This window comes from Fundulus heteroclitus, chromosome 23, assembly GCF_011125445.2.
Source record: "Fundulus heteroclitus isolate FHET01 chromosome 23, MU-UCD_Fhet_4.1, whole genome shotgun sequence".
NCBI lineage: Eukaryota > Metazoa > Chordata > Actinopteri > Cyprinodontiformes > Fundulidae > Fundulus > Fundulus heteroclitus.
In genome coordinates this window covers 19,918,148-19,946,139 of record NC_046383.1, presented here as the reverse complement: position 1 = coordinate 19,946,139, position 27,992 = coordinate 19,918,148, and the positions used below count along the sequence as shown (strand labels likewise).

At 39.0% G+C, this 27,992-nt stretch overlaps 2 protein-coding genes across 2 annotated transcripts in view; one reads left to right on the top strand and one right to left on the bottom strand.

Annotated features, from left to right (window-relative positions):
* LOC105932638 (dedicator of cytokinesis protein 2) overlaps positions 1–27,992 on the bottom strand; it is a 127,888-nt gene that overhangs the window by 14,292 nt on the left and 85,604 nt on the right. Inside the window, exons 27-35 of the mRNA XM_036127187.1 lie at positions 16,279–16,377; positions 16,076–16,170; positions 13,505–13,583; positions 13,273–13,373; positions 12,939–12,997; positions 11,375–11,523; positions 11,049–11,134; positions 10,671–10,827; positions 3,072–3,112 (exon numbers count right to left, since the gene is read on the bottom strand). Coding sequence (XP_035983080.1) covers positions 3,072–3,112; positions 10,671–10,827; positions 11,049–11,134; positions 11,375–11,523; positions 12,939–12,997; positions 13,273–13,373; positions 13,505–13,583; positions 16,076–16,170; positions 16,279–16,377 — 866 coding nt within the window. The remainder of the gene's footprint in view (positions 1–3,071; positions 3,113–10,670; positions 10,828–11,048; positions 11,135–11,374; positions 11,524–12,938; positions 12,998–13,272; positions 13,374–13,504; positions 13,584–16,075; positions 16,171–16,278; positions 16,378–27,992) is intronic.
* Positions 25,378–27,992, top strand: part of LOC105932699 (protein INSYN2B) — a 28,977-nt gene continuing 26,362 nt past the window's right edge. The window contains exon 1 of the mRNA XM_012871948.3: positions 25,378–25,523. The gene's annotated coding sequence lies outside the window, so the exon portion shown is untranslated. The remainder of the gene's footprint in view (positions 25,524–27,992) is intronic.

Here is a 27,992-nt window from a genome sequence, read left to right as displayed (position 1 = left end):
TACCTCCACAGGTTTTACATTTCATTTTAGTGAAATGTGAATCAGGGCAAAAGCCTGCGACGGAAAGATTGTTTCTTGCTAAAATCACATGACTTAATTATTTTCTACTATTTCATGACCATGAACCAATGGTTTATTGCGCTTATGAGACTGATGAGATGGGCTTCTCTTTTCTGCCACGCTGAAGGTGCCAGAGGTTGTTTTTTTCTAGGTAGCTGCAGAGGAGAAAGAGAAACAGTTTGTTCTCAGTCACTTACTGAGAAGTTAGTTTCTCAGCATTTGCGTTGCAAATATTTTGGATTTCGGCTGTCTTGGGTACTAAAGCATCGTACTAACTCTGCATGTCAGAGCAAACACTCTGACACATTTATGGTCATCTTCCAACAATAATTTATTAAACCTAACTGGGTGGGTTTCATTATAACACTGCTTAGATAATTGTATTTTTTACACGGAAAGCCTCAACCAGAATGAGACTTTTTGGCTGAAACTGTTGTTTTTGAGAATGCAGTATTTCTGTGAAAAACGTGTTACAGCTGTGGTAACGCTTGTTTTAATGTGTAATCATCAAATTAGGTGTGGGCATACTGGAGACATAGAAAACTTAAGCAATCCAGTGTTTAAGAGGCTCGTTGAAGTCAGCCATCCCAAGTGGAACAAATGGAAATTTAGTGGCATAGTTCAAATGTTTCCAAGTGTGAACATTTACATTTTTATAAACTTCCAGACAAGGCACACTGCATTAACGCTTCCGATGGATAAATCGGAACAATTGTCGAGTGGGATCCCTACATTTAGTACTGGTTACATGCCATGAATCAACAGTTACAGGGCTGTGAAAATGTCAAGTGGTCAATCCCACCCAGAACCAAGGGCGTCAATCCCACCCACCCTGCCACTGCAAAAATATCTTTGGGCAGGTTTGGTTTTTAGAAAAGATTAAGAAAATCCTATCACTATATGTTATAAAACGTAACCTTGCATACATTATTAGTTCATTATTTGTCATGCAGCTGTTTGCTTATGATGTGATTTGGTATAATTTTTGATTTTTACATGAATTTCATGAGAGGTTGAGATTGGGGCTGGTTTTATTAAGGTAAGGAGGTTTTATGTAGTGTTTAGGCTGAAAAGCTGTCAGCCCTGGTAACCCTGCCAGTCAACCGCTGCGCACCCATAATTCAGATGCATTTGTCCTTCTTCCAGCCAGCCACTACCAGGCTGCATGACAACTCTGCACACTTTGACTCAGCTGCCGCCACACAGAGAGGCGATAAGCCACTAGACTGTCAGACGGTAGTCACAAACACAAGCAGCTCACCCCGTGCCTCTGCTCACTCACCAAAATAAGCCATCAAGCTAAATCAGGCTACTGTAAAACATAGAGATGGTGACTGACTGTAGCTCTTTCATCGCACTAATTGTAAACCGGTCTGTGGATGATTATTCTTGTTCTATGTGTGTCTGTCTTGTTTCTGCAGCTCTGTTTGGATTAGTCTTCCTGCTCTGTGTGAGGGTGTTGCTTGCACTGCTTGGGAGTTTTTTACTTTGCTTTTCTTGTCTATTTGTTCAAAGTTTAGTTGGCTTCCAAGCCATTAAAATATGTCAAGTCCTCAGATTTGGGCTGAAGACCAGAGAGTTAATGATACAGTAGCTGGATATGTGATGTTGGGAAGTCCTTGATCCAGCTTCCAACCAATAGTTCTTTTATATGGATCGTTGTTCCCAATTTAATGCAGTTCTCCATGATAAAGCTCTTCCTGGTAGGCTGTTTTACCAAATATATCAGTAGTAAGCAAACAAAGCGTTACTTATTGCACTTAGTACATCCAGTATAGCCGCACATCCAGGAATTAAAAAAATTGATGACTTGAAATAAAACATTTTTTTATTTTAAATATTATTATTATTGTTATTATTATTATTATTATTATTTAGAAAGGGCTATTGAATAGCCTTTTATAAAATCTTATTTTAAGACTCACCTCTTCTCTTTGGCTTTTGACCTGATTCGGCTCTTTAGTTTTTGATTTTCTTCATGTTTCATGTTTTCTTGTTATTGCTTTTACTTGTATGTTATTCAGCTTTCTAAGTATGTTACGTTTTTATTAATTATATTAATTTTAATTCTAATGTTTTATCCATTTATGACATTCGTTCTTTATGTCCTGCAATTTTTTGCCATTTACTGTGTTTCATGAATAAAGTTGGCTTGGCTGAAGCTTCAGCAACTCGATAATTCACAAATGTTTTGAAGAAGCAGGAGGAGGAATTGTCAAAGAATTGCATGAAATAAACAAATTCAGCCTATTAAGTGATTTCAGTATTATTCATGAAACGGGTCTCAGATATGGCAATTCATATGCAATTTAGTGCAAAACAAATTCCTGACTAAGTTAAGTATCTGCTGGAGATAGGCACCAGCCCCATCCAAGACTCTGCACGTATAAGTGAGTATAAACAATGGATGCGTGGCTTGAGATAAGTAAAGTATTTCTGTTCTAAATAAGAATATAAGACAGCTGTAAAACCATTCACCATACACATAAAAAGCTGTTTGAAACCATGCCCACAAGACTGCAAACCAGACTGAAATATGGATGTTGTGAACCATTGAAGTCCTAGTTCTATTCAACTTTTGTGTCAAACTAACCCTGACTGGTTAGTGTGCCCTAGTTCCTCAGCAAGAATCAGAATCATTTGTAAACCGTTCTAACTCAAAGGCTACCAAAATCAAAACTAGCTACATGACCTGACACAAACTGTATAACCTGGGTCTCTGTCATTTTTGCCTCCCCTTGCAAACATCCTGCCTTTTCCTGTCTTTGCACCTCACTGGTGCTCATCATTTCTCCCTCTGCTCTCTCTGCAGTCAGACCGCCACCTGATCTGTTGGATTTTGACATCAATTCAGCAGAACCCATATAATCCCTTGTCAGATTATGAAGCACACACACACACACATAGAAGTACACAGATCTAGACATGCATACGGCTGCATGCAGACTGTGCGAAACAGACGAGCAGCATTTAAAAGCATTTAGGTCAAATCAAGCGCATAGTGCAAATACCTGATGTACATCCCTTCACGGTTGATGTCTTTGTAGAAGTTCTGCAACAACAAAAAAATTACTTTTAGTTAATTTTGAATGTTTGTGTGATAGAATAAAATATTGAGAACAAGCGTGGGGGGGCTGCATAAACTTTAAGATTACAATTTTGCATTTGCACATTGTGAGTTTGTCCAAAAGGCTACATATGTGTCCGACAGCATGAGTGTTGCACTGCATGCTTGTGGTATCTTAAGTGTGTTAATGTGCAGCTGTGTCGGCATTTCCCAGTTTAATTAAGTTTAATGACATCTACAGAGAACTGAGAAGTGGAACAAAGTGATTCAACCCCGCCTCTCATTACCAGTAAAAGAGACACAAAATATAAACACATATACACAATACCAGACATGCAAACAGTGAAAGGCCAAAAAGTTGGAAGACTTGGATGTAAACACACATATACCGAGAGTTACACATACCACTAATTGTTTTGGGCAATTTGAATTCTGTAAGCCTACTGTGTCAGGTAACTTTTCAACAACAGGGCCAAGAAGAACGTCTGCTGTTTTGCTTTTTGCATCAGATCACATTTTCTGTTTCCCACATAAAATACAATGAGGGGAGTTTGCAACTGAATGTTAAACAGCCTGAATAACAATGAACACTTCCAAGCCTCCTTATTGGTCCTCAGTTGGAAAAGTATTGTTTTCCCACTCTGTGTTGGGAGAAAGTCGCCTCCGAGAGGGACACTGTAAGTGTCTTGTTTGTCATTGGCGATAGAACAGAGCAGGAGATTGACAGGGGAGTTGGTTCTGCATTTACTGAGATGAAGACATTATGTACACATCTGTTTTGGTTGAAAAGGGATCTGACACAACGGATGAAGCTGTCGATTAACATTTCAGCCAATAGGAACAACGATTAGTGACCAGATAAATTAAGCATATAACAAAAGCAAAAATTTATGTTTTATGTGCTAAAGCAAAGGAATGGAATAAGGTAAGTATGGGGGAACCAGAAGATTGTATATTGATTGAATATTGAAGATTGTAAAATAAATACCAGTTTTCACATGCCCTGATGCATCTCAATAATCCAGGAAAAAAAAACAAAACAAAAAAAACATTTCAAACCAACGTTTCTCTCTGTCCCAGATGCAAACATCTTCTTCCCTAAAAGAGCGACGTAAACTGCAGAATCTTGGCCTGATGATGTTGCTCTTCTGTGGTGGCCCTTTCTTGTGGCCAGTGGCTGCTTTGTTTCCCTGATTTATAACCGATCACAGCCCTCTTGGTACTTAACTGCATACACAACATTGCTCTGTTTGTGCCGGGGGATCAGATCTTTGGGCTGAACCAGTCTTTGCGCTTTGATGTATTTTGGGGTTTCAAAGCCACTGGGATGTCATGTTTCAAAAATAAACGTCTCAGAGTTCTAAAAGTACCGCAACATAAGGGATGACTGCTGGTCTGCGTCAGGGTTTGGGGTCGTTCTTTTTACCCTATGGCTGACTGGAGTCCTGTTTGGGTTTCTCCTTTGCTTTGAGGAATACCCAGTTAGGATAACCATATTGGTCTAGGGCCTGTCCTTTGTGTGAGCAACGGCTTGGTGGTGTCCCTAAAAAAGACACTAGGGGCTTTTATAAAGAGTTTATCAGTAACTCTTCAGACTGAAGAAGACCCAAGAAGACTCTTTTTGAGAAGAGAAACAATATTTCAACCAAGAAGAACCTGTCCAGAGGACCTACTGATTTATGATAAGATACAATAAGATAAGATAGGCTTTATTGATCTCACAATGGAGAAATTCACTTGCCACATCGGCTCATACAAGAAGGTGCAGAGCAGGAAAAGTGTATTCAGTTATATACAGTGAATCTTCATATATACAATGGATCAAAAAGGATACAAAAGAAATAGGAATGGGCATATGGTGTCTTATTTACATTCATAGTGATATATATATATATATATATATATATATATATATATATATATATATATATATATATATATATATATATATATATATATACCTATGCGCCTACAGCACCTATGTACAAATGTATGCACCTATACATACGTGCATACATTTGTACATACATACATACATGTGTACTGACATATGTTCAGGTGGTGATAGCAGCAGAAGTCACTACATCAGGATTATTGCACGGGTTGTAGCCCAGTGTATTAAATAGATTATTACACATTAGTCATTGCACATTAGTTATTACTATTGTGGTTACAGTTATAGTGCAGCATTGTAAAATCTGATAGCAGCAGGAATGAATGACCTGCGGTAGCGCTCCTTTTTACAGACAGGATGTCTAAGTCTTGCACTGAAGGAGCCGCTCAGCTCCTCTACAGTCTGGTGCAGGGGGTGGAAGGTGTTGTCCACGATGGATGTGAGCTTGGACAGCACCCTCCTCTCAGCCACTTCCTCCAGAGTGCAGCCCAGGACAGAAGTGGCCTTCCTCACCAGCTTTATTCAGCCTCTTTCTGTCCCGCTCTGTGCTGCCAGGAGCCCAGCAGACGACCGCATAGAGGAGAGCTGAGGCCACCACAGAGTCATAAAAAGTTTTTAGCAGGGGCCTGCTCACACCAAAGGATCTCAGCCTCCTCAGGAGGTGGAAGCGGCTCTGGCCCTTCTTGTATATTGTGTCGGTGTTATGAGTCCAGTCCAGTTTATTGTTGACATGAACACCCAGGTATTTGAAACTTTCCAACTTTATGTTCACAGTTTTCAGACTTCAAGGGTGTATTTTAATCAGTAATTTTATGTGCATGATATCAAAACCTTTAAAAAAATCAAGTTCAAGGCAGGGCCAACTGACAGTACTCATGCAAACCTTGGCAAAATATCCAACCAACCATTCTACGATCCTGGAAGGTACACAGCGTGATATGTCGTAGCACTACAAGCTGATATCATCGCCATCTTGAGGAAAGAGATCCCCTCGGTGATGAGAGAGAGAATTTAAAATAGGCCCTGACTGATGATTTTTAATCACTGAAAAAGGAAACACAAGAGCTAAAAACCGAAGTCATTAGTATCTTTGTTGGTATCCACATGGAATTGGACCAGATAGAAAGTAATGTAAAGTAGAGGACGGCCTTTATGTCAGGTCGGAGGAAATTTTGGCTGTTCAATTCACTGTAATAAACCTCAAAAAGCAAGTCAATATATTACGTGGAGGTTTGTATCCTCAGAGGAAGATACAAATCACAGGTGAGCCCAAGCAACAAAGATTGAGCGCCCCGGCGACAATGTCTCAAGTATTACAGAAGGTTTATCCAATTGGAGAAAAATATAATTATTGCACTTCACATCGAAGCGTGCCACAGAGAAAAGCCAGAGACAAACCCCGAGTTATCATCACCAGGCCGTGTAATGAGGGGGGCGCAGCCAACATCCTGAGGAGAACCAGAGATAAGAGGGGTTCAATTACCTCCAGAGGGAATCCATGATCTCCATTTTTCTGGACTACACAGACGAGGATGCCAAAGCCAGGGTAGCATTCACACACATTAGAAAAATACTGAGAGGGAATTAAGTCTGTTTCAAGCAACACTCTGCATCACATATAACAATGATCAAAAGGAGTCTCTGGATCCAGAGAAAGCCTGGCACCGTGTGAGAAAGGTGATGATATCAGACACAGACAACGAGGATTGACTGCATTTATAAGTGCTGATATGTCATAATGTCGTGCTTTATCGTAGGCCTTTCTCTTCTGACCTGCCATAATCAATCATCTGTTCTCGACTGATTATTGTGCATCTGTTGAAATATTGTATATAATCGATAATATCACAGTTAATGCTTCCTAAGGCCTTGCAGTAGCTCAAATGGGTGAGCTGGCTTTCTGAGTTCTGTTTGCTTTACCCAAGCAAAAGTGAGCGACTTAGTTTTCCTGCAAATCTGTGTCCCCCTCTTGCTATATTGGACTATATCCTTTTTTTTATAATTTCTCCCTCATTATTTACCTTTGTTTTTTTTTTTTTTTTCGATATTGACAACCTTTTAGCTTACCATATTTTATGGTATCGCATTCTATTAAAAAAAAAGAGCGAGATTTTGAGACAGTTTAAAACATAAAATAAATCACAAGTGCCACATAACCAGATAAAGTAGTTTACGCCTCTCACCAGTCTGGAACAAAAATAGAGGTGTATCCATCCTAACACAGAGACAAGTCTATTCCACTGGAACCCACAAAAACCCAGAGGGGACATGTATCATTGTAAATGGCTCTATAAATTGATTTAATGTTTCACTTATGAATGTTTGTATTCTCCTTGCAAGGATGAACTGGGTTTCATTCAAACAGCCTTTTGCTGTATTTCCATCTATCATCATGGGAAACGTAAGATCCATCACAAATAAAGTGGAGGAGTTAGATGTTCTAACAAGACACCAAAGACTGTATAGAGAGGCTAACTTACTGATGCTAACCAAGAACTGGCTAATAGAGCAAATCCCTGACTCCAGTGTCAACATGACTGCTTCCATCAAATCAGAGCCGACAATTAAAGAGACCCTTTGCACAAAAGATTTTGAGCTGCTAGCTGTTGGGTTCAGACCTTTCACATCAGTTCTTGCACGTTATCGCGATAGCACCATATGTTCCCCGACTGCAAACCATGAAGCAGCTTGTGACGTCATCCACGCTGTTGTGAGCAGAATGCAAACAAAGTACCCCCAGGCTCTTTTACTGTTCTCTGGGGACTGTAACCATATATCCTTGTCCTCTACCCTCCTCACATTTAAGCAGTATGTTACCTGCAAAACTAGAGAGAATGAAATACTGCACTTCCTGTATGTAAATTGCAAAGGGGCATATAATAAAGGGACAATAAAGGACTTTCTTATCTTATTTTACCACTGTCCTCTCATATGGCTCAGGTATCCTGACACATAAGGATATACCACAACCTTTAAAGATCACTACTTTCAAAATGGGAGCATTGAAACATTTGTCAGAATATTCTGGTGTGGTAGACATATGGTAAAGTACATTTACTGAGGATAGAGATTACACTTTTTTCAAATAGGAACTCATCCTACTCCAGAAGTGACACTTTCTTCACCCCCAAATAACTACTACATAAGGTGGAGGATATGAAGATTTCACCAATAACTATCTCTGATCATGCACCTCTTGCCTTGACATGGGATGTTGGCCAAAGACCAGCAATCAAGCTCTGATTATGAAAACAACAAAGAGTTTGTCAGCTATAACAAATTAAATCAAAACCTACCTAGGGACCAACTTATTATACAATACGCTTCCTCTCACTCTTTGGGAGTGTGCTAAGGCTTACATAAAAGCACAAATAATCTAATTTTCTTATGTACGCAAATGGTAAATGGCCTGTACTGTTATAGCACTTTATCATGTCTGACGACCCCAAAGGCGCTTTACACTACAGTCAGTCATTCAGTCATTCACCCAATCACCTTCACACTCTGACGGTGATAAGTTACATTGTAGCCACAGCTGCCCTGGGCCAGACTGACAGAAACGAGGCTGACATACATCGGCACTACCGGGCCCTCTGACCACCGCCAGCAAAAGAGAGGCAGAAGAGAGGAAATATGTGTTGAATTAGAAGGCAAAGTCAGGCGATTGGAACCACAATAACTCTGATCAAGATGTCCTAATTTGCTCCAAGCCCTAAAACAAGCAAGTCAAGGATTGTCGAGGACACTTTGTCCTGGAGAGATGCAACAATAGTTGCAATCCATAAGGAAGACAATTATCCAATTAAATATCAATCACACAGCCCTATGTCACTGCTAAATACAGATCTGCATTGATTGACAGATCTGTATTTATTGACATCCATTTTGCCTTCACATATTAATAAAATCATGACACGTGTTATTCATCCAGACCAGACCGCATTCATCCCTGTATTATGGTGGCAATATTAGTACATTTAGAGCAGCCAAATTTCAAGGAAGAAAAAAAACGTGTCCTCAGATGCTGCTAGGGCATTTGACAAGTTTCTTGGAAATATAAAAAAGCTGCATTAGAGTTGATTAAACTTGTTCTCATATTCCAAAATGGAATAGACACTATATTCAAACCCAGAATCAGCCGTTAAAGTGAGCACAAATTACTCAGTAAATTGGAACATGGAAAAACTTTTGGTAAAAAGCTGGCAGCAAAAAAGATGTCCTCAAAACTTTTATGCCAAAGTTAGAAGAGGTTTTTTTTTTTTTTTTTTTTAGCCAGAGGAGGATAAATGCCTTTACATTCAGAAGTACATTTTGGTTCCTTTGAAAATGCATTTGCATCAGGAGACCTGACAAACACTATATGTGAAAGACTTAGTGTTAGCCTGGGGAGGGCTGTAAATACGAGAGTGCATGCTGGCCTGGAGAAAGGATTTTCCAGCCAATGAAATAAATTAAAAAGAATACCTAATGGGCAACTGCCACAAGCTTTAAGCTAAACACTTCAGCCATTTGCCGGCAGCGTTCTTCTACAAAGGACAATATAAGATGTGAACACCAATGCAAAGATTCATCTTTATGAAATTTTACTAAATGTTTTTACTACAGTTTGGTAATAAATTATTTATTAAAGGAAGCAGAACAAAGATATAGTCTGAAATGGTGATTTAACTTTTTTTAAATAAATAATGACTAACCTTGAGATTACTGCGTGCAACAATTTATTTGGACATTTAAAAGGGAAGGATTTAAAAAGGGCCTAGGCTGATGAAACCTAGAGTAAACAGGCGAAGGCTGAAGATTGAAAACTCTCTTTAGATCAATCACTTCAAAAATCAAATGAGGTAAAAGCCAGGTAATAATTACAAAAAAAAAAGCATATAATTGGAGAGATCATGGTGATGATGTTAGATAGAACAAAATCACCAATACATTTAGATGTTTTTTTCCATAATGCCACAGAAAATAAAAGCAAAGTATAATAAAAAATGACATTACAATATATTACAGAAACACCACATTTATTCCCACTGAAACTTGCTAATATGAAAATGAGATGTAACAGGTCGGATTGTTAGAAGATTGATGCTCTTTCAAGTGAAGGATGTCCTTTTTAAACCTCCGAAATTTTAGTTTGGTGCAAACCTGACTGTTAAAATGAGAGCACTATAGTGAAATGCAAAGGACGGCCCAAATCCTTCAGAGAACGTTTCAGCAACTCAGGTGTCTGGTAAAGGATATAAAGCAGTATGAAAAGAATGATCAGCTATTCTATCCTATTTAAAGTAGTATATAAATGAAGTATACTGTATACTGAATAGAAAAAAAGAGCTGAAACTGAAATTACTGCAACCAAAGGTGGTAGCACTAACTCATTTTTCCTTCTGCTAGAAAACCTTTTTTTTAATCTTTTATTTAAAGAGTAACAGAAGGTTATTTTTTGTTGTTTCAGTGAGATTAAATCACTTTCATTTCCGAAGATGAATAAAAAATTAGGATGAACTTCACTATGTGATCACTTCCTAAAAAGCAGCACATTTCATGACGTTTCACATGATTTGCATGACTAGATGTGCTTATAAGTCTTTTTAAAAGCAAGTTACCTGGCAGCTCTTACACTGAACAGCTTGTTTCAGGGGTGTCTTTACTTACCAGAAGATTTACAGTGCAGCTCATGCGGTTGTTGCGGCTGTCATCACTCATCACAGCCCGGTAGTCAAGGAGACGAGTGAGAAGACCCTTAACCAAAGACACAAAGTGCTGCACCTGTGGCTTCAGTGTTGATTTCTCAGCTGTACAGTCCAACAAGCTGGAAGGAAAGAATCAGCAGCTCAATCATCAACAACCTAAAAATGGCTTTGATTTTCAGTGCTGATAGGTTTCTGTCTCTCTCTACTTTTGGGAGATCAAGAAAAAAACAACAACACTAAACACACAACCTATTTCCCAACAGCAAATATACAGTATACCCTAAGCTGAATTATTTATTTTTCACATTTGGATCTGAGATTCTAAAATTATCAGGCCTACATGGTTTCTAGAAGTTGCATGTATCGTTCATCTCCTCCTCCACCTTCCACCTCGTGGTCCAACTTCAGGATGATCTCATTTTCAAACTGTTGAAAAACAACCACAGGCGGGGAAAAAAATGCAAAGGAGTGGAGGAATCGGGGAAAGGAGAAAAGAAGCAATAATAGAAAACTCAATTATGCAACGGCAATTAAGATTTGCTATGTGTTACATTCAGCGTTGCAGGAAATCTGCATCATTTTAAACTGTGAAATCTCCACCGATTCACTGTAACATTATGAAAGATTTTGACTCCTGCATGATTCTCACGCTTGGCATCTATGCACCTTTTGGAAGTTTCCAAACTGGGCATGCTCGCAGGAGATCATGTCAAAAAAGATGGGAATCGTGGCTTTTCTCAGGTCCTCCTCAGGAATCAAAGTCATCTCCAGGATCGGACCCACCATACCAGGGATAAAACAGATCTTGTGACTTCCTACAAAAGACAAATATTTGCATGTGACCTAAGGATGGGTGATTTTTGCATTGTCTATCATTGTTGGCAAAAAAAAAAAAAAAAGATTATTATGACAAGAACTTTGATTTATCAAATCAATGCTAAACCCTAACTGGTGATGTTGGTGAATCCCAAAATTTGACAGACAGGTTAAGCTTGTTGGATGATTCTTTTTCACTATTGGATCCATGAGAACATGTATAATTATGAAAATATAAGTGAACACAGTTCTTGAGAGCTGTTTAACAATACAGTTGCACATCTTAAACCTGAAGTAGCCTACAGGCTATGTGATAATGCTTTATTGATAGGAGAGTATTGGTGGTTTTGGGGCTCTGAAGCATCGGCATATAGACTCTGATGGATCATAACTTTTATTGCTCTCGTTGTAAATACCAGAAAATAATCTTCATAAAAGCTGAAGCTCATAACCCATCTGTAAAATTCCAACTAATGTTATTACTATTCTTTTACGTGTTGTGGTGGTAATATGTATTGATTACAGCCACTCTGTAATTTCTCCCTGAAGAAATTTCTCTTTACCAACGTTCAACCAACCACTTTGAACTTGGGGTATTTACCTGATTGATCAAAAGATATTTACATGAGGAAATCTAAATAGGAATTAAAGGGGGAAAAAAACGGATGCAGAAAAACCAGGACTACAAAACGAAAAAATGTGTTTACTTTAAAAAAATTTGGAGTTTTGAACAATAAAAACATCATTAGGTTGTTGTTGTTTTCTTGCATGTGACCAAGGGCATTTCATTTGCAGAAAGCATGAAAAACAATTCAGTTGATGAAATTTAAGCTCTGTTAAACCTAATCTTATACTACCTATAAAATTAGAGTGCTTCTCATGCTTTGCTGTTAAAAAAAAAAGAGCACCTTGGGGGCCACAAAAAACACTCATTGGCAAGAAGAGTCATTTCTTTCGCTTTCAATCCATAAGAAATTTTCATTTAAAAAAGGTTATGTTCTAAAGTGCTTTTTTGTAGCTTTGACCTGATCTCCAAATCACATTTAAACCTCTGAACTTGAAGTTTGAGAATCCCTGAACTACACCCTTCAAGTAGCTCAGAGATTACGTTTTCTGTGCCTGGATTTGGGGTTTGCAAGACGGAAGGATAACGAAAACATGAAAGAAACAAAAGAAAGCCAAAATATATCCTGCGGTATCAATTCACAAAAGTGAAGGAATGTTGTCTTCTACTTCTAACTCTGGTTCTCACAGTATTCACCACATTTACATCTATTTCAGCACACAGCATCACCCGGGTTCTCTAGATTTTAAATTTAAATGTGTAAACCCTCTGTAAAAAAAAAAAAAAGAAGGTAAATAAAAAGTAATGACCATATCAGAATATTGAATTAAAGCTTTTTTAATTTCTCACCAAGTTTGTACCAGATGTCACGTATAGCAAAGCCAATGAGCCCTCTCATATCTCCATATCTGGGGGGGAAAAAATAAATAAAGATGAAAAGGAATAGTACAAATACACGGATAAGAGAAGCCAGCCTCTCAGTTTGTAAGCAATTATTTAATCAATACTTATTTTCACCTTCAGAAACTGAACAACCCCTTTGGAAAGATAATGCTGCGCTGCTCTACCTCAACTGCATTGATCGCCTGTCTACAGGTAACAAAGCCTTTTAATAGGTGATACTATTAGTGGCGGCGGAGCAGGTGCGGTAAAGAGGGGGGAAATTAAATGTTTACAGTCTCACTTGACCAGAATCTTGTTCCTCTTGGTATGAGAGAAATGCTGAAGTTGCAGAGACTCCTGAGTAATAAATGCCACTGCCAGATGAAAGTAGTTATTCCACAGCTAGGGACACAGAGAGAGGGAGAGGGATCAGGGAACGTCTATGAGAAGCCTACTAGGTGTGCTACAGTGAAAGAGAAAAATTACTACAAACAACATAACATTTATGCATACTGCACACAAAACGCACTTACCTGCACTTCAAAGTCATCGTTGGTGAGAAACTTTTTGTTCATTGTGTCAGCATAGGTATTGATGGCTCTCAGGAACACCCTAATAGACACATCATCACATATGTTGCTTATTTAGAAACCTGTTATGGGATATTTCCATGTTGCATTGTCAATCTTTCATTTGACTAGGCAGACATAATGTTTCATTTACAAAGCAGAACCTTTTTTGTTTTGTCATGAGTCTAAGTCCAAATGTTAACTTTTTTTAGTGGCTAAGATGATTGTTATTTTCATTAAACTTAATACCAGAAAAGATCAGAGGAGTTGTTTTTCTTAACTTGGCACCACTACTGAACAACAGGTACACTGCTGGTGAAAAGTTTGCACTCACTTATCATGGCGATGAATGTCATGTTAATTCCAATCCTTTTAAAGATGGATTTGAGTCGTTCTTTTTTTTTTTTTTTAGGGTGGAACGATCATTCAACAGCTTCACATAATTTCAATAAGAATTGAGTGCACAATATACAACCTATAGCGGGTTTTCCATATTCCACACATGCAGGATCAAATACATACACTTCCACTAATATGGGAATAAATTCTTGTTAGCAAGTTGCAAAGAAACAAACAAACAAAAAACTTTTTGCAACCATCAAGATCTTATGAGGGGATGTTTGGCCACACTTGGTATCAGAAAAGGTGAAATTAATTAACAACGGCTGATTTCCTGGTCAGTTAAGGTGGTCTAGGCGTCTGATCAGGACGCCTAGACCCCTTTGGGGGTTTTCTGTACACGTCCCATTAGGAGGAGACCCCAGGGAAGAGCCAGAACTTGCTGGAGAGACTATATATCCCGTCTGGCCTTGAAACGACTTATGGTCCCCCAGAATGAGCTGGAGGATGTCGCTAGAGAGAGGGATGTCTGGGTTTCTTTCCTGGACCTGTTGTCCCCCACAACCCAATCTCAGATGGAAGACAATGGATGGATGATTTCCCAGCGTTGACCCATCTTTTATATTTCACAAATTTTTTTGTTGGATTAAGATCGAGGCCTTCCCAAAAGCTTTATATTGTAACCAGTTAGGTGTGCGCTTCGGATTGTTTTTCAGCTGAAGGACCAGCTGGAAAACTAAATTTAAAGTTTCTAGATTTAAACCATCTAAATGTTGAGTTGAAGTGCATTTTGAGATTTGGAAGTTCCCTCTTGATTGTTCAACCCACTCAACGCAATTGCAGAAGTAAAACTGGTGGCTAAATAGCCCCTCGGTATGATACTACCACCCCTAGGTGGAGCGTGAGCACACTCTGTAAACCAAAACAAGATGTGTGTCAAGCCACGCCTTTCTCTAACTCGCTCCAGCACTTATCACCCATTTCCCCTCCTCCCCCATTGGCTCGTATTTGCAAAGGATAAATACACAGCAGAACAGGATCACCTTTCAAAGGAACATGTCTAGTGAAGAAGTAAGTTATTCATAACTTTACAACGTATTGAATGTTTGACCACTTTTTCCAATCATAAGAGTGGTCAAACATCCAGTTGGAATGATGTCAGAAGCTCGTTGATGACTACATAATGTATGTCGCTTATCTGCCACTTATGTGGGGTAAGATGTGGATGCGGTAAAAATTTGCACCTGATTCTTGTTTGTGAAAATCATTAGAATTTTAACTTGTATGAGGATTTCCTCCCTGTAAAAAAAATAATCATTAAAATGCATCCGACGGAAAATTCAGGTCCATGATAAATGTATGTAACCTTTTCATCTCCACTGTTAATGTTCAGTAACATATAAAACTAACCTTGTGGGAGAAAGAAAATCCAACAAATAAAAAGACGTAATGCATCGAAACAGAAGGAATTTCATGGCTTTTCACACTGTAAACTGCTTTTCATGGATTTTTTTTGTTTTAGTATAGTATTACTATTCTTCTATCTCAGTAAAAGCATGACAGCAGCTCGACACAGAGTGCAGAGTTATCAGTGAGATGTTATTTAATGCATTTTTGAACTTAAGGAGAAACTGCTTCCAGCCTCTTTTGGCCCAAACACTATCTGTCATCATTATCCAGAGCCAAATGACACCCCCCCCCTCTCTCTCATTCCCCCTCCTCCTACATTTTCTATGTAGTGGGACTCGCTTGCTATATTTGAACACTTCTCCCCAAACCTTAGTCTGCAGAGCCTGATGTCCCTTCAACTTCACTTTCTCTTCTACCTATTGGCCTCTTCTTTCGCCACAGCTTTAGCCTCCCCTCTAGCTTCTATCGTTGATAGATTTCGCTCTATCAACCCGCGCACTCCAGCGTATTTGTCACATCAGCCGTTTTCATCATCACAGCCTTGATCCCAGCTTTACTATCTCTAACTCATCCCAGTGTGGGTTAGTGCTGATGAACAATTCATTGTGGATGTTGACAGTCCTTTAAGATGCAGCGCCATGCCTCACGGGCTGAACAGCAGGTCAGACCAGGCCTGCTATATGTCCTATCCAGCAGAATGAAGATATCTCCTAATGTGTACCCTCCAAACTCTGGCCCCCTGTATTAATGCAAGCATGTGTGTTTGCTCATGTGGAAGTACGCTACCTGTTCTGCACCATGATCATGGCCATCCAGTCAGAAGGATACACATGTTTCCCAATCAGGTCCTTAAAAAGCAGGAAGGACTCCATCAGGAAGTCCTGCGATAAAAAGAGTTAAAAAGTTAAATAACTTTTATAAAACCTAAAGCGGTGTAGTTGCAAAGTCGTTTATTACCATCAAATTTGGAGGCGTGTGTATGAACTTACCACCAGATCAGTAGTCCCTGTGAAGGTTTCTATGTATGTGGCGTAATGCCGATCATCCATCTGACTCAGGATAGCTGTCATGCAGGCAACGACTCTTGACTAAAGAGGTAAAGCAAAAATAAAAGATGAGGGAGGGGGGAGGCAACATTACTTTTGTTGTAGGATTTTCATCTGAAACCAAGGTTTGAGCAAGCAATTGTAGCTGCATCTTGTTCAAGGCAACTATAAGTAAACACCTGCAGACCAGCTCTGCCGCTTTCTAATTTATGTCATTAGCATTCCAGTCAAAAAGCATCAACAGCAACGAGTTGCAAGACGGCAGTCTCGGCAGGAAAAACGTGTTGTTCCTGATGTTATTTTTAAAGCGGCTGCATGTGCCAACAAGAGGGCAACGCATCGTCATTCCCGAATTATCATAATTGCTATAAACAAACAAAGCTATTGCCAATGGGACTGGCGCTCTTTTCTATTTCTAAATGACATTCATTGGTTCGGATGAGGTGGGGTAAAGATTTATCAGCTGTTGCTGCATGAGTCAAACAAAGAAGGCACAAAAGCTGTTTGAATTTGAATAGAGGTTAGGGGTGCGCTTCCTATAACAATTTGGTGTTATTATGGTAACAATAGAGCATATTATGTAATGATTGAAACTGTTTTAAAACTGCTACTGCGTAATGGTGGTAACAATTCGTAATAAAATGGTAGCAGCAGGGCAATGGTTTCAATTTGAAAAGAATTACAGTAATAATGCATACTTCAACTTTTATTTTAATTCAATTCAATTCCATCAACGTAAATACAAGGATAAGGTTTAAATTGTCAGTGGTATCAGGGAACTTCAGTCTATGCTCATTCAACACCCTTAATGTATTTGAACTACTGCAGTCGGTCACCAGTACTCTTTGTTCTAATGTTGGCGAGGTGCAAACTTGCACTGAAACAGAAACAGCTACTTTATCACTTCAAAACAAGCATCCATGGCTATTATTTCCAAGCTCTACTTCCCTGGTAACATTTGGGATTTTTCCCAGCATCAAACAGTAACCCTCTCTGATGCAGTTCTGACTGCAGCAGACACAAACAATTCTCTTTGACAGCATTGACTTTATGTGCTTTGTTAGTATCTTGAGATGGCAGAGATGCCATTTTGGTAATGCATAATATAACAGAGAATCACTAAATTGTTTGGATCCTATTACAAGCTGTTACAGCTGCCAAGTAACTGCACTTTGCAATTATATTGGTAACTAGGAAGAATTACCAAACTCATACATTGCTATTTCTCAATCCTATATTTTACCGTGAAACTTTATCTACCAAATTTGCATAAAAAGCTGTCACTGAATGACATGTCATTATATCTGTAAAAACAAAATGTTACAAAAGACTATATTATTAGACCACAATTGCTATTTTCCTATTAAATAGTTACTCCGTTTATATTATATTATAACATTATATTACAGCCAGGTGGTTAAATTGTAGTAACTTTGGTAATTACATTGTGTTACCAAAATTGTGCATTATTAGAATTATATAAAGTTATTGTTAAAATCTCATTGTGAGCTGTTAATGCCATACTATTATATTATAATTATTTTGGTAAGTACACAATATTACTGAATGTTTCATTTTAATTACATTATTATCACATTTTAACTATTGAACATTTCGTCCTTCATTACCATCTTACCACAAGTCTTTACTGCTAGGTAGTTACATTGTATTTCAGTATTTACACAAAATTACCAACTACCACAGTATTATTATAAAGGCAATGCCTGATTGTTTCTAAATTATAACTGTCCCCTCCTCCCTTAGATTATGAGTTGAACAAAACATCTACAAATGTATGCATGTAAAGCTATGGCTTAGTTCTTATTAGGAGCATTTGCATTAAAAGTAAGAACACGTAGAGCCCACATGGCTAAATTTGTGTTTTGATTTTATTAACAGTAAACAGCAAGCAAAAATCACGACCACCTAATTTGAATAATAAAGGGAGGCTGGCAAGAACAGAGCACAGTATCAATAACCTTGGTTTAAGGCTGTTTTTATCAGCCTTTTTTCTTCCTCTGCAGCAGCGCTTTCTGATCTTTTCCTCGATCATTGCTTCCCCCATGAAGTCTACATAAAGTTCAGAGATCTGTTTCAGGGAACACCACAGATGTACAGGTATTTCTGCAAGCCAGCACTTGGATTAAATTATCCCCCAGAGTTGGCAGCAAAGAAACAAGGGAAACATGCAACAGAGATGGGAGATGATGGATGGCTAATTGGAGATGAAAGATGAACGGCATCCCGTGTGATGACAGCTTTCACCTCACCTCGTCGCGTCAACATAAGCAGGGTTTGTGTCTGTGCCTTTTTTTTTTTTTTTTTTTGCTCCAAAGGGGAAAACAAGAGGCTTCTCGCAATAATAAATCAAACACAGACCCACAAACCGACACCGGAGCATTGTTTCAATGACGTGAAAAGGTTCATTAAATGAATATCTGACTGGGTATGGAGGCTCTAAGGTTCTAGGAAGCATTTGTTTGAACTTAATGCATGAGAAGTCACATACTCATCCTAACTTTTGCAATTTAATGACACCAGAGACCACTTCAGAAGACTCACATCTTTTATATCTCCCCTCTCCTTGTCTACCTCTCCTCTCCTGCATGCTCCCCTATTAAATGTGCCAGGAGACCATTTTAGTCTGACATCTAAGCGCTGACTAATTGCCGGAAGTATTGGTTACTCAACCGCCTCAGTTTTCTTTGAGAACTCAATTGTTATATTTATATAATTAACTTCTGGCATTAAAACCCAACTTTGGCATGGGAAAACACTGTTATTGGTTGTTCCAATGACATCATTGTGGGAGTTTAACCTAATTATACAATTTTATGAGTGCACCACCGCCCAAATAGCCGGCATCTAAAGACGGGGCAGAACAGCACAATTAACTCCCTCTGCCTTTCTCCTCTATCTTTTCCTCTTTAGTGTGCAGTCACTGAACAGTAACGCGATTAGGAACCCACCCGCGCACTTGGTCACTTACCAGTATTACTCCACAGAGAAGTTTCGCCTCCATGATCACGGCGTGCATTTGTTTGCGCGCGTTTGTGTTTTAAAGTGAAGGTTGTGTGCCGTATTGTCCTACTTCACTGCAATTAACGTTCTCCGAGGAGCCGTCGTCAATATCTCTTTTAAAACTCCATCTAAATGCTCAAGGGGGCAAAAATGTTTTTTTTTTATTTTTTTCTCCTCTCAAAATAATGTGTTTCACTAACACCTTCAAGGAGATGCTAAATAGCACAGAGAGCACATTTGCCCGCTGTGTATTAATAATGCCGTCATTGATGTCACGATAGAGAAAGAGGGATCTCAGGGCCTGTTGAGGCAAAGTCCTTCGCTTCTGTTCTCTCAGTCTGGGCAGAGTCGATTAAAGTATATTAAAAGCTGTAATTTCTGAGTTTACTGCAGTGCAACCAGCCAGGAGCCGCAATGTTCACTAAACTTTATGATAGAAATTGGCTGAATTTTACAACATAATGAATTTTTTTTTGTTGTTTTTTTTTTGTTTTAGTTTATCCATAGCAGTGACAGGGCTTTATAAATATTTAAGCCTTACTGTGGCAGTAAAAAAAAAAAAGAGGTTAGGAAAAGGGTACAATCAAAATTCTGAAAAACTTATTTAGAAGGAGAACTTTTAGTCATTGTACGGTAACAGGCAAAGTGAAAATGTGTTGTTGTTTTTTGACACCGCTCTTGCTGCATAGACAGAAAATAAATGTGCTCACTAACGGTGAAGGCAGATATATTTGTGTAAACCTCACTCATGGTGTCAAGCAGACAAAATCAGCACACGTAAATGTTAAAACCGTGTGATCTTCTAAACTGACAAGTGTAAACAAATGTATTAACGTGCCAACTTACAGCTCCATAAGAGACAAACAAACTGGTAATCTCTTCTAAATGTGAAATGCAGCCCAACTAGAAACAGATCACTGCACCAGTGGAGCACACTGGTCTTTACCGGCTAATTAGATATATATTGCTTAAAATACGCCAGGCAATTTAAATTACAATTATACAGCAAAATAAATTCAATATCACAATCTAGTGGCTAAACTTTGACTTTTTGTGATGATTCACTGGAACGTATGATTAATACAATTAAATATGCAGTGGCTTTCCCTGCAAATAAAACATCTAGGCCTGACTAAAATCACCCAAAACCTTCAAGGAAAATGTGTCAAGGTCAGGTGAACCCAAAAGTTCTGTGCTGCAATTTTTAAATGTGTGTTTGTCACAAAAGCAACCCTGCACCTCACCAAAACACATTGCTGGAAGTGTCATGCTGCAGGCCTCCTTTGCTTTGCTAAGGCTGTTAAAATTGCAAACAACTACAAATACACTGCCAGCCATACGTGATCTGAAACTTTCAAGCATCTGTTTGAAGACTGAGGAAGAAGGTCCAGTGAGTCCGGTAACGCACAGAAATCAACAACACAATGTTTTTACCTGAGGAAAATACAGGTTTTGGAATGGTGTAGCAACGGGCAAGAACAAACTAACTTGCTTGTTCACTTTCTTACTCTCATTCTGAACAATTACAAATTCAATAACAGAAAATGGAAAATATGAATGAATAGTTTCTAAACAAAATGATCTGTGAAATAAAAACAAAGCTGCTCAAAAATGAGCAGGAAGAAGCAGTCCTGTGTGCATATGTGTGTATATACACATAATATGAACTACCCGCCGCAAGTTTGGACTCACCTTTGTCATTCAATGGCTTTTTCTTATTTTTAGCACTTTCTACATTGTAAATACATAGGACGTCAAAACAATGACACAAAAGTCTATTGAATTAGCACATCAAGCACAGCATTGTGAAATAATTACATAAATCTTGTATATTTTAGCTTTTTCTAAATACCCCTCATGATCATCATTGATTAGTGCTTTGGTCACTCTTTGCCTTCTCTTGATGAGCTTCTTGAGGTCAGTCACCTGAAATGGTTTTCCAACTGTCTTAAAGGAGTTTACAGAGATTAGTTATAAAAATAAAGACAAACCATTGAATGAAAAGATGAGTCAAAACTTTTGACTGGTATGTACATCCACACACACATTTATATATATATATATATATATATATAATATATATATATATATATATATATATATATATATATTATATATAGATATAGATATAGATATAGATAGATAGATAGATAGATAGATAGATAGATAGATAGATAGATAGATAGATAGATAGATAGATAGATAGATAGATAGATAGATATGTAGATATACGCGCATGTGTATGTGATGACTTAAACAGGGCAGTGGACAAGACAATCTGATCAACACAGAGAACTTTTGCAAGCTATGGTAGGCAAATATTGGCAAATCAGCACACATCATAATAACCAAAAGACACTACAATGAAGGGTGTGCATAAATATTGCTTCAGTTAATGCTATCTCACCTTTTCATGTCACACAGATCTGGCATTTTAATAGCAGTATGCAACCATTTGATATTTACAGTCCCAAAATTTGTTTATCAGTAAAGGTTATCTTCCACTTGCAGTTGATTTAAAAGTTAAGCAGCCAAGTTTAAATTCTCTGCCTGAAGTGTCCCCCAGAGATGTCCGGAGGGATAAACAATGAAAGGCGATTGATGCAATCTAATATGATTAACATATCATTACTTTTAAAATAAGGTGAGTGAGCTAAGTATTAACTGCGAGAACTTAAATGGAAGACTTTATTACACAAAAAGGGCCACAAGGGCAAGCATAATTCTTGTTAGTGTGGAAAAGGAAGACTGATTAATTGTTGGTGATTCTGGCGTCTCGATTTGTTTTCATTTTTAAAATTGCAGTTGTATGAGGCACTTTGACTTTTGATGGTTTAAAAAAAAAAAGACAGGATGTCATAATACATCTAAAAACACGAATACAGGCGTCGAAGTTTAAAGCAAACAAAACCCGATTCGATTGAAACAAATAATTCAACATCAGGGGAATGGCTGCCTTTAACAAGCAGCGAGTTTAGGTTTGAATGCTGCCTGTGCTCTCCTTTTCACCTTTTCCTCTGTTCTTTTCGTCTTCCATCCTTTATTGCTCCATTTGAGGCATCCTCCCAGGTGGGAGGTCGTTACATGGCTCTCAGCTGTGATTTTCCAATATTTATTTTTTTTTAAACAGAACATCTAAAAAAACTATATTCTCACTGGGAGCCTGCGGCACTGCTCCGCAGACACATGCTCGTATTTGACCCCGCTCTGTTACACCCAAACACACATGAGCTGGCATGTGTTCCGACGCCCAGAGGCTGAGCTAGAAAGCCGAGGGGGTTAAAGGTAGAGACTTATTGCCAGGAGGTTTAATTAGAGCTGTTGTCCGAGATGAAGATTTAGGGGGTCGCTATGCATTTGGAGCATGAACGTGAACATAGAAGTTTGGTAAGGAAACAGATCAATGTGGCCTCGTTCTCTTTTCTTTTTTCTTTTTTTTCCCCTTTCTCAAGTCAAGTGCGAGGAGACAAATTCAGGTGATACTAATAGGAGAGAGAACAGCTAGGAAGGGAGGGAGTTCAAGGACAAAGGAACAAAAGGAGCAATGAAAACGTGGAGATGAGAGGACAGGAGGAATAGAGAGATGGCTAGAACAAAGTATTTGCAGGCTAAAAGAAGGAAATTTCCCCTTTTCTCCACCCTAGACAGCATACTCCTCCTCCTCCTCCTCGATCTCCCTCTTCGACAATGACATGCTTCTCCTCTCATCCTGCACTCCAGAATCAAATAGCTGTGACCATGCTCTAGCACGGCTATCGCTCGCATCGAACCCCGTCTGCTGCTCGGCCCGCACGTGTTTATGCACAAAGTCATTTGCATCGCCACAAGCAGACATACACGGGCTATCCTCTGTCTTATTAGAGGTCAGCGGAAAACAACACAAGGTGAGTCAACCACTTTGCTGTGGTGCATATATCACCGGTTATTCTCAGGTGGGAAAGGAGGTCACCAGGGACATCCATGAGGGTGCAGCATGCGAGAAACAATAGCACGCTTAAACTCTCACTCTGGCTGTTCGGAAAGTCTTAGAAACATTTTAAAAAAGCATTTCACTGTCTGATACGACTCCAAATGGCGCATCTCCAAAAAATACTCCTAGCTCTCGAATGTTTAAAAATTTCACCACGTCAGAACCACAGATTTCGGTGGGTATTGATGGGATTTTATGCGACCGGATCGGCACAAAGTAGTGCATCATTGTGAAGTGGAACCAAAATGGTACACGGTTTTCAGAGTTTTGACAAATACAAATCTGAAAAAGCGTTTCACCCATTTGCATTCAGATTGCACGAGGAGCATCTGTGACAATCGGCTTTGTAGTTTTGCATTCGGTTGCACACAATTATCATGTTTCTCAGACAGATTTAGGTGTGGATTTGGAACGGCCCGTTCTAACATCTGAACATGATTAACAAACATATTCAGAGGTTCGGCTGCATATTAAGGGTTATGGTCCTTCTGCAAGGTGAACCTCAAGCCCAGACTCAAGTCTATTTGCAACCTTTGTTATGTTTTCATCCATGGCACTTTTTTTTTTTAGCTGCTCCAACATTTCAATCAACTCTGACTGACTTTCCTATCTCTGGTGAGAAAAAAATAACAATAAGCAACCACACAGTGTGATGCTGCCTCCACCATGTTTGGATGGTTTGTTGGGGTTGTATATTGTGCCCTTTACTTTGCATGCAGCAAAGCAAAAATGTGAGTTCTCATGGCTTTCTTTTAGCAATGTAACAATTTTGCCACACTTCCATAAAGGCCAAATCTGTAGATTTATTTTGGATTAAAGCTTTGCTTGCCTGACATGTTTGCTTATGCTGCTGTGTTGCTTTATAACCTAACCCTTCTTCAAACTTCCCTGACTTGTCTTGACTAGCGCTTACATTGGTCTTGTTCATGCAGTTTACCATCTTATGTTCTCTGACAAACTTACAAGGCATTCAAAGAACCTCAGCATCAATTAATTAAGTGACTCCTAAAGGCAGCTGGCTGCACTGGATTTACTTTGGGTGTCAGTGTAAAGTTTTGCGTGCGTGCGATAAGGAAACAATATGGGGAAAAAAAGTTAAAGAATATAGGTACTTTTGCAATTAATTGTGTGTCATTCAACAATGTGTGTTCAAAGCATGTTTGAAATATTAATTGGATAAAAAAAAAGAAACCGCAAACAGCTGTGCGATATTTTCATCTTTTTGCCGTGTCAGACAAATGCTGAAAATTAATTAGCAATCAGAGAGTTTCTGTCATGCTGGGAAGACAAAGTAATAATCATTAAGCATAATTAGAGCCGTATGCAATGTCGTGTTTACATTCGCTGTCACTTATTGTCAAAAGAAAGTGAGGTCACCCTCAAGTGGAATGAATGTTAGCGCAGACAGAAGCCTGCAGATCAAAGCGGGATGAGTGGCAGCAAAGTCAAAGGCAGACAATTAGGTGAGTGTGAGACGCTAAGATAAAAGAGCAGAACCGGATGGCAACACGAGGCTGAAACGGGCCAAAGGAGGAGGCTAAAAAGCTCCGAGAATGTGTCAGAGAAAGGGAGTCACTAAGTGAGCAGTGGTAGACTGTTCAGCCAGAAAAGCAAAGGTATAAATAAAGGGAGCGACCCGAGCAGGAGTGTCTGTGTGTGTCCTGGCTCGACTCCCGGGAGCAGACACTTCTGCGCTGCCAAACTTTCACTGGCTCCGCTCTCATGCCCGGCTCGGTGTAGTGAAACCCACAAACACGGAAGTCACAACTGCAGCATTACACTGGGATAAGCCCCTAATAGGGAATAACACGAAAAAAAAAAACGATTGAGTCAAAGCGGGTGACCTAACAACAGAGCGACGGGATGTTTTTTTTTTTTTAAAGAGAAATATGTGAGAGTTAATGAGAAAATCGCAGTGGGTAGAAGCAGAGATAGAAATCGATTGAGAAGAGGACGAATTAGTGGGAGGTAGAGAGAAAGAGAGAGAGAGAGAGAGAGAGAGAGAGAGAGATGGAGGGAGGAGAGAGAGGATCACTGGGCTCCGCGAGCAGGCAAGGATTAGCATCATCAGAATGAGAAGGGGAGAGACAGAGAGCGCTAAAGAGTCAGAGGAGAGGAGAGCGCCGCTGAGGACTGAAGGGCTACCAGCTAAAAGAGGGAGGAGAAGCATGCGGACCAAAGAGGAGCGCGAGAAAAGGTAAGTGACTCTGAAAGCAAGAGCAAAGACCGCTTTTAAGAAATATTACTGAGTGTGTGGAGTGGGATTTGTGTGGAGGAGGGAGGGCACAAGAGCTTCAAGGGTACTTTTATTTCCAGGTCTATATTGACCCTCTCAGGAATGTCCCCGGTCTGACAGCCCGCAGCTATTACTTTCTATTCCGAAGCACTTCATTTAAGATTAAAGACACGGGTTGGCTATTTGAATGGAGGAGTGGGGGATTGTTTGGAAGCGGCTGCAACAGTAGTTAAAACCTCTGGACCGTACTGCTAAATATATATATAAAAAAACACTATCTGACCTGCCTCTGTATTGTTTTTTTATAGTTAGTCTTTTATGAACCAGTCTATTTCCACTCATGAAACCTGTGCGCTGAGTATAAACTGTGCCTTAGCGCACTTTCATTAAAGAGGTGGTGTGAGCACGTCACCACTGAGCTTGGCTGTAAATGTGGAGCAGGTATGAAATCCCATCCGTCTGAAACAGCAGGATCTGATGCGTATGAATGCATTGGCGTACACTGTGTGTCGTTGTGATCAGTGGGTGCCTTATTTGCCTGTTCTGGTGTACAATGTTAATGGATTACTTTTAGTTTTTAATAAGGATTGTAAACCATTATGTGCCTGAGTGTGGGTGTGTGTTTCCTAAATGTTATTAAAAGCCTGCGAACTGGTCTTGAGGGCAGCTGGCGTAGCTTAGAAATCATCTGGCGCACACTAATGTGTTCAATTTGAATCTGCGGGTGTTGTCTAGGTAAGACTTTGACTGTGGAGACATAAATCTCGTTAATGTGGTCCCATCATCCTTTCTTAAGTCCCACTAATGTATGTAATTGAATCCTAATGTTCAATTTAGGCCAAAGTACTTAGCAGCTAGCGTCGACGTTAGGTCAACAGGAGGTAAAATGCCTCCTAAAATGATTTAAACAGAACCACGAGCACAGTATACGAGCACACAGGGATGAACTGCAGAGAGAGAGTCTGGATAAATAAGACCCGTTTCCCTAAAATGTATGTAATGTTATGACTCAGTTAAGAAAAGCACTTGAAAAAAGCTGCGCATACATATTTATGAGTTAAAATCTCTCGGCACAAGGTTTCCTCGACTTGTTCAAACAAAGTGTGAAACTGGAAAGTGACAGCTTCCCGCTTCTTCTTTCAATTGTCTTAAATTGTCTGACTAAGTGCATGATGGTGAAATCCCGAATTTGCTGATAATCTGTTTTGTCTGAGCAGAATTTCCCCTGGCACAGGCTCCCGCAAAAAGCCGTAAGAGCAGTGTTTTTCCCTAAATACACAAGAGATGTCAAAGTTGTTTTGCTTCGTTCGTTCTTTTATCCTAAAAAGATATTTGTTGATTGCTGCAAAGTGCTCAGTTCCAAATTCGCTTTTATGCAGCACCAACTTTTTCAAAATGAGGACTCCTTCAGATATTCTTTTCTGGTTGTAAAAAAAAAAAAAGCGAGGCTGGATTCTGTGTTGGATTGAGGGTGCAGTCTCACTCTTCCACGTACAAACAGCTGCTGTATGTACATCGCTCCGCCGCAGTTTAATGGTGCAACAGTGCGTCTATACCAGCATACAAACATTTAAGGTTTTTTTTGCTCTCATTGTGGGTTCTGCTCTCAATTTCTGCCCAGCAGATCCACATTTTTATCAGAATGTTTCCTGGATTGTTAAGCTTTTTGCAGCTTAATTTCTAACTAGATTTTTTTTTTTATACTGTCTATTGCTACAATTTTTATATTGTTTGACCGATTCTTTCAGTTTCTGCTGCATTACATCCTTTCCAATTTGCTCAGAGAAGCAACTTATTTTGCTGCAACACAAAGTTTAAAGAATAGAGATTTTGTGCATTATTATGAGCTGATTTCTCCAACAAAGTTGAACGTTATTAGTCAAAGCCTCAGAAAAGCTGTGTCTAACGAGTAAAATCAAGAGATGCACCCATCTGGTTTTTAATGGACGATACCGATAGTCATTAATTTAAGGTGTGAGCTGCCGATTTTGAATTAGACTGATTCTGATTTTCTCTTAAAAGGCTACCCAGCACATACAGCAAACGAATGAAACTTTGCCACAGGTTAACCATCCGCGGTAATATTTTCCAAAATTAACAAAAATTAAAAGAATGACAAAAGCAAATTACAGGATTATCTACATGTTTGTACCAAAGCACATCTGCTAATCTTTATCTGACTTTTTTGGGAAACCAAAAAAAAGTGTATCAAGTGTTTTTGGTTGGTATGTTTATAAATCCAAGATAGTGGGAGTTTGTAGATTTGATGCATCTATCAACATGGTGGATTTTTTTTTTTCTGTATTTATCTCACTGGTCACTGATTAGAGATCAGCAAGATCATCTAAAACTTTTGCCTATCAAAAGAAAAATTCCTAAGTTAATGAATTACTTGATAGGTTTCTTGTAAACATTTTTTAATGTCATAAT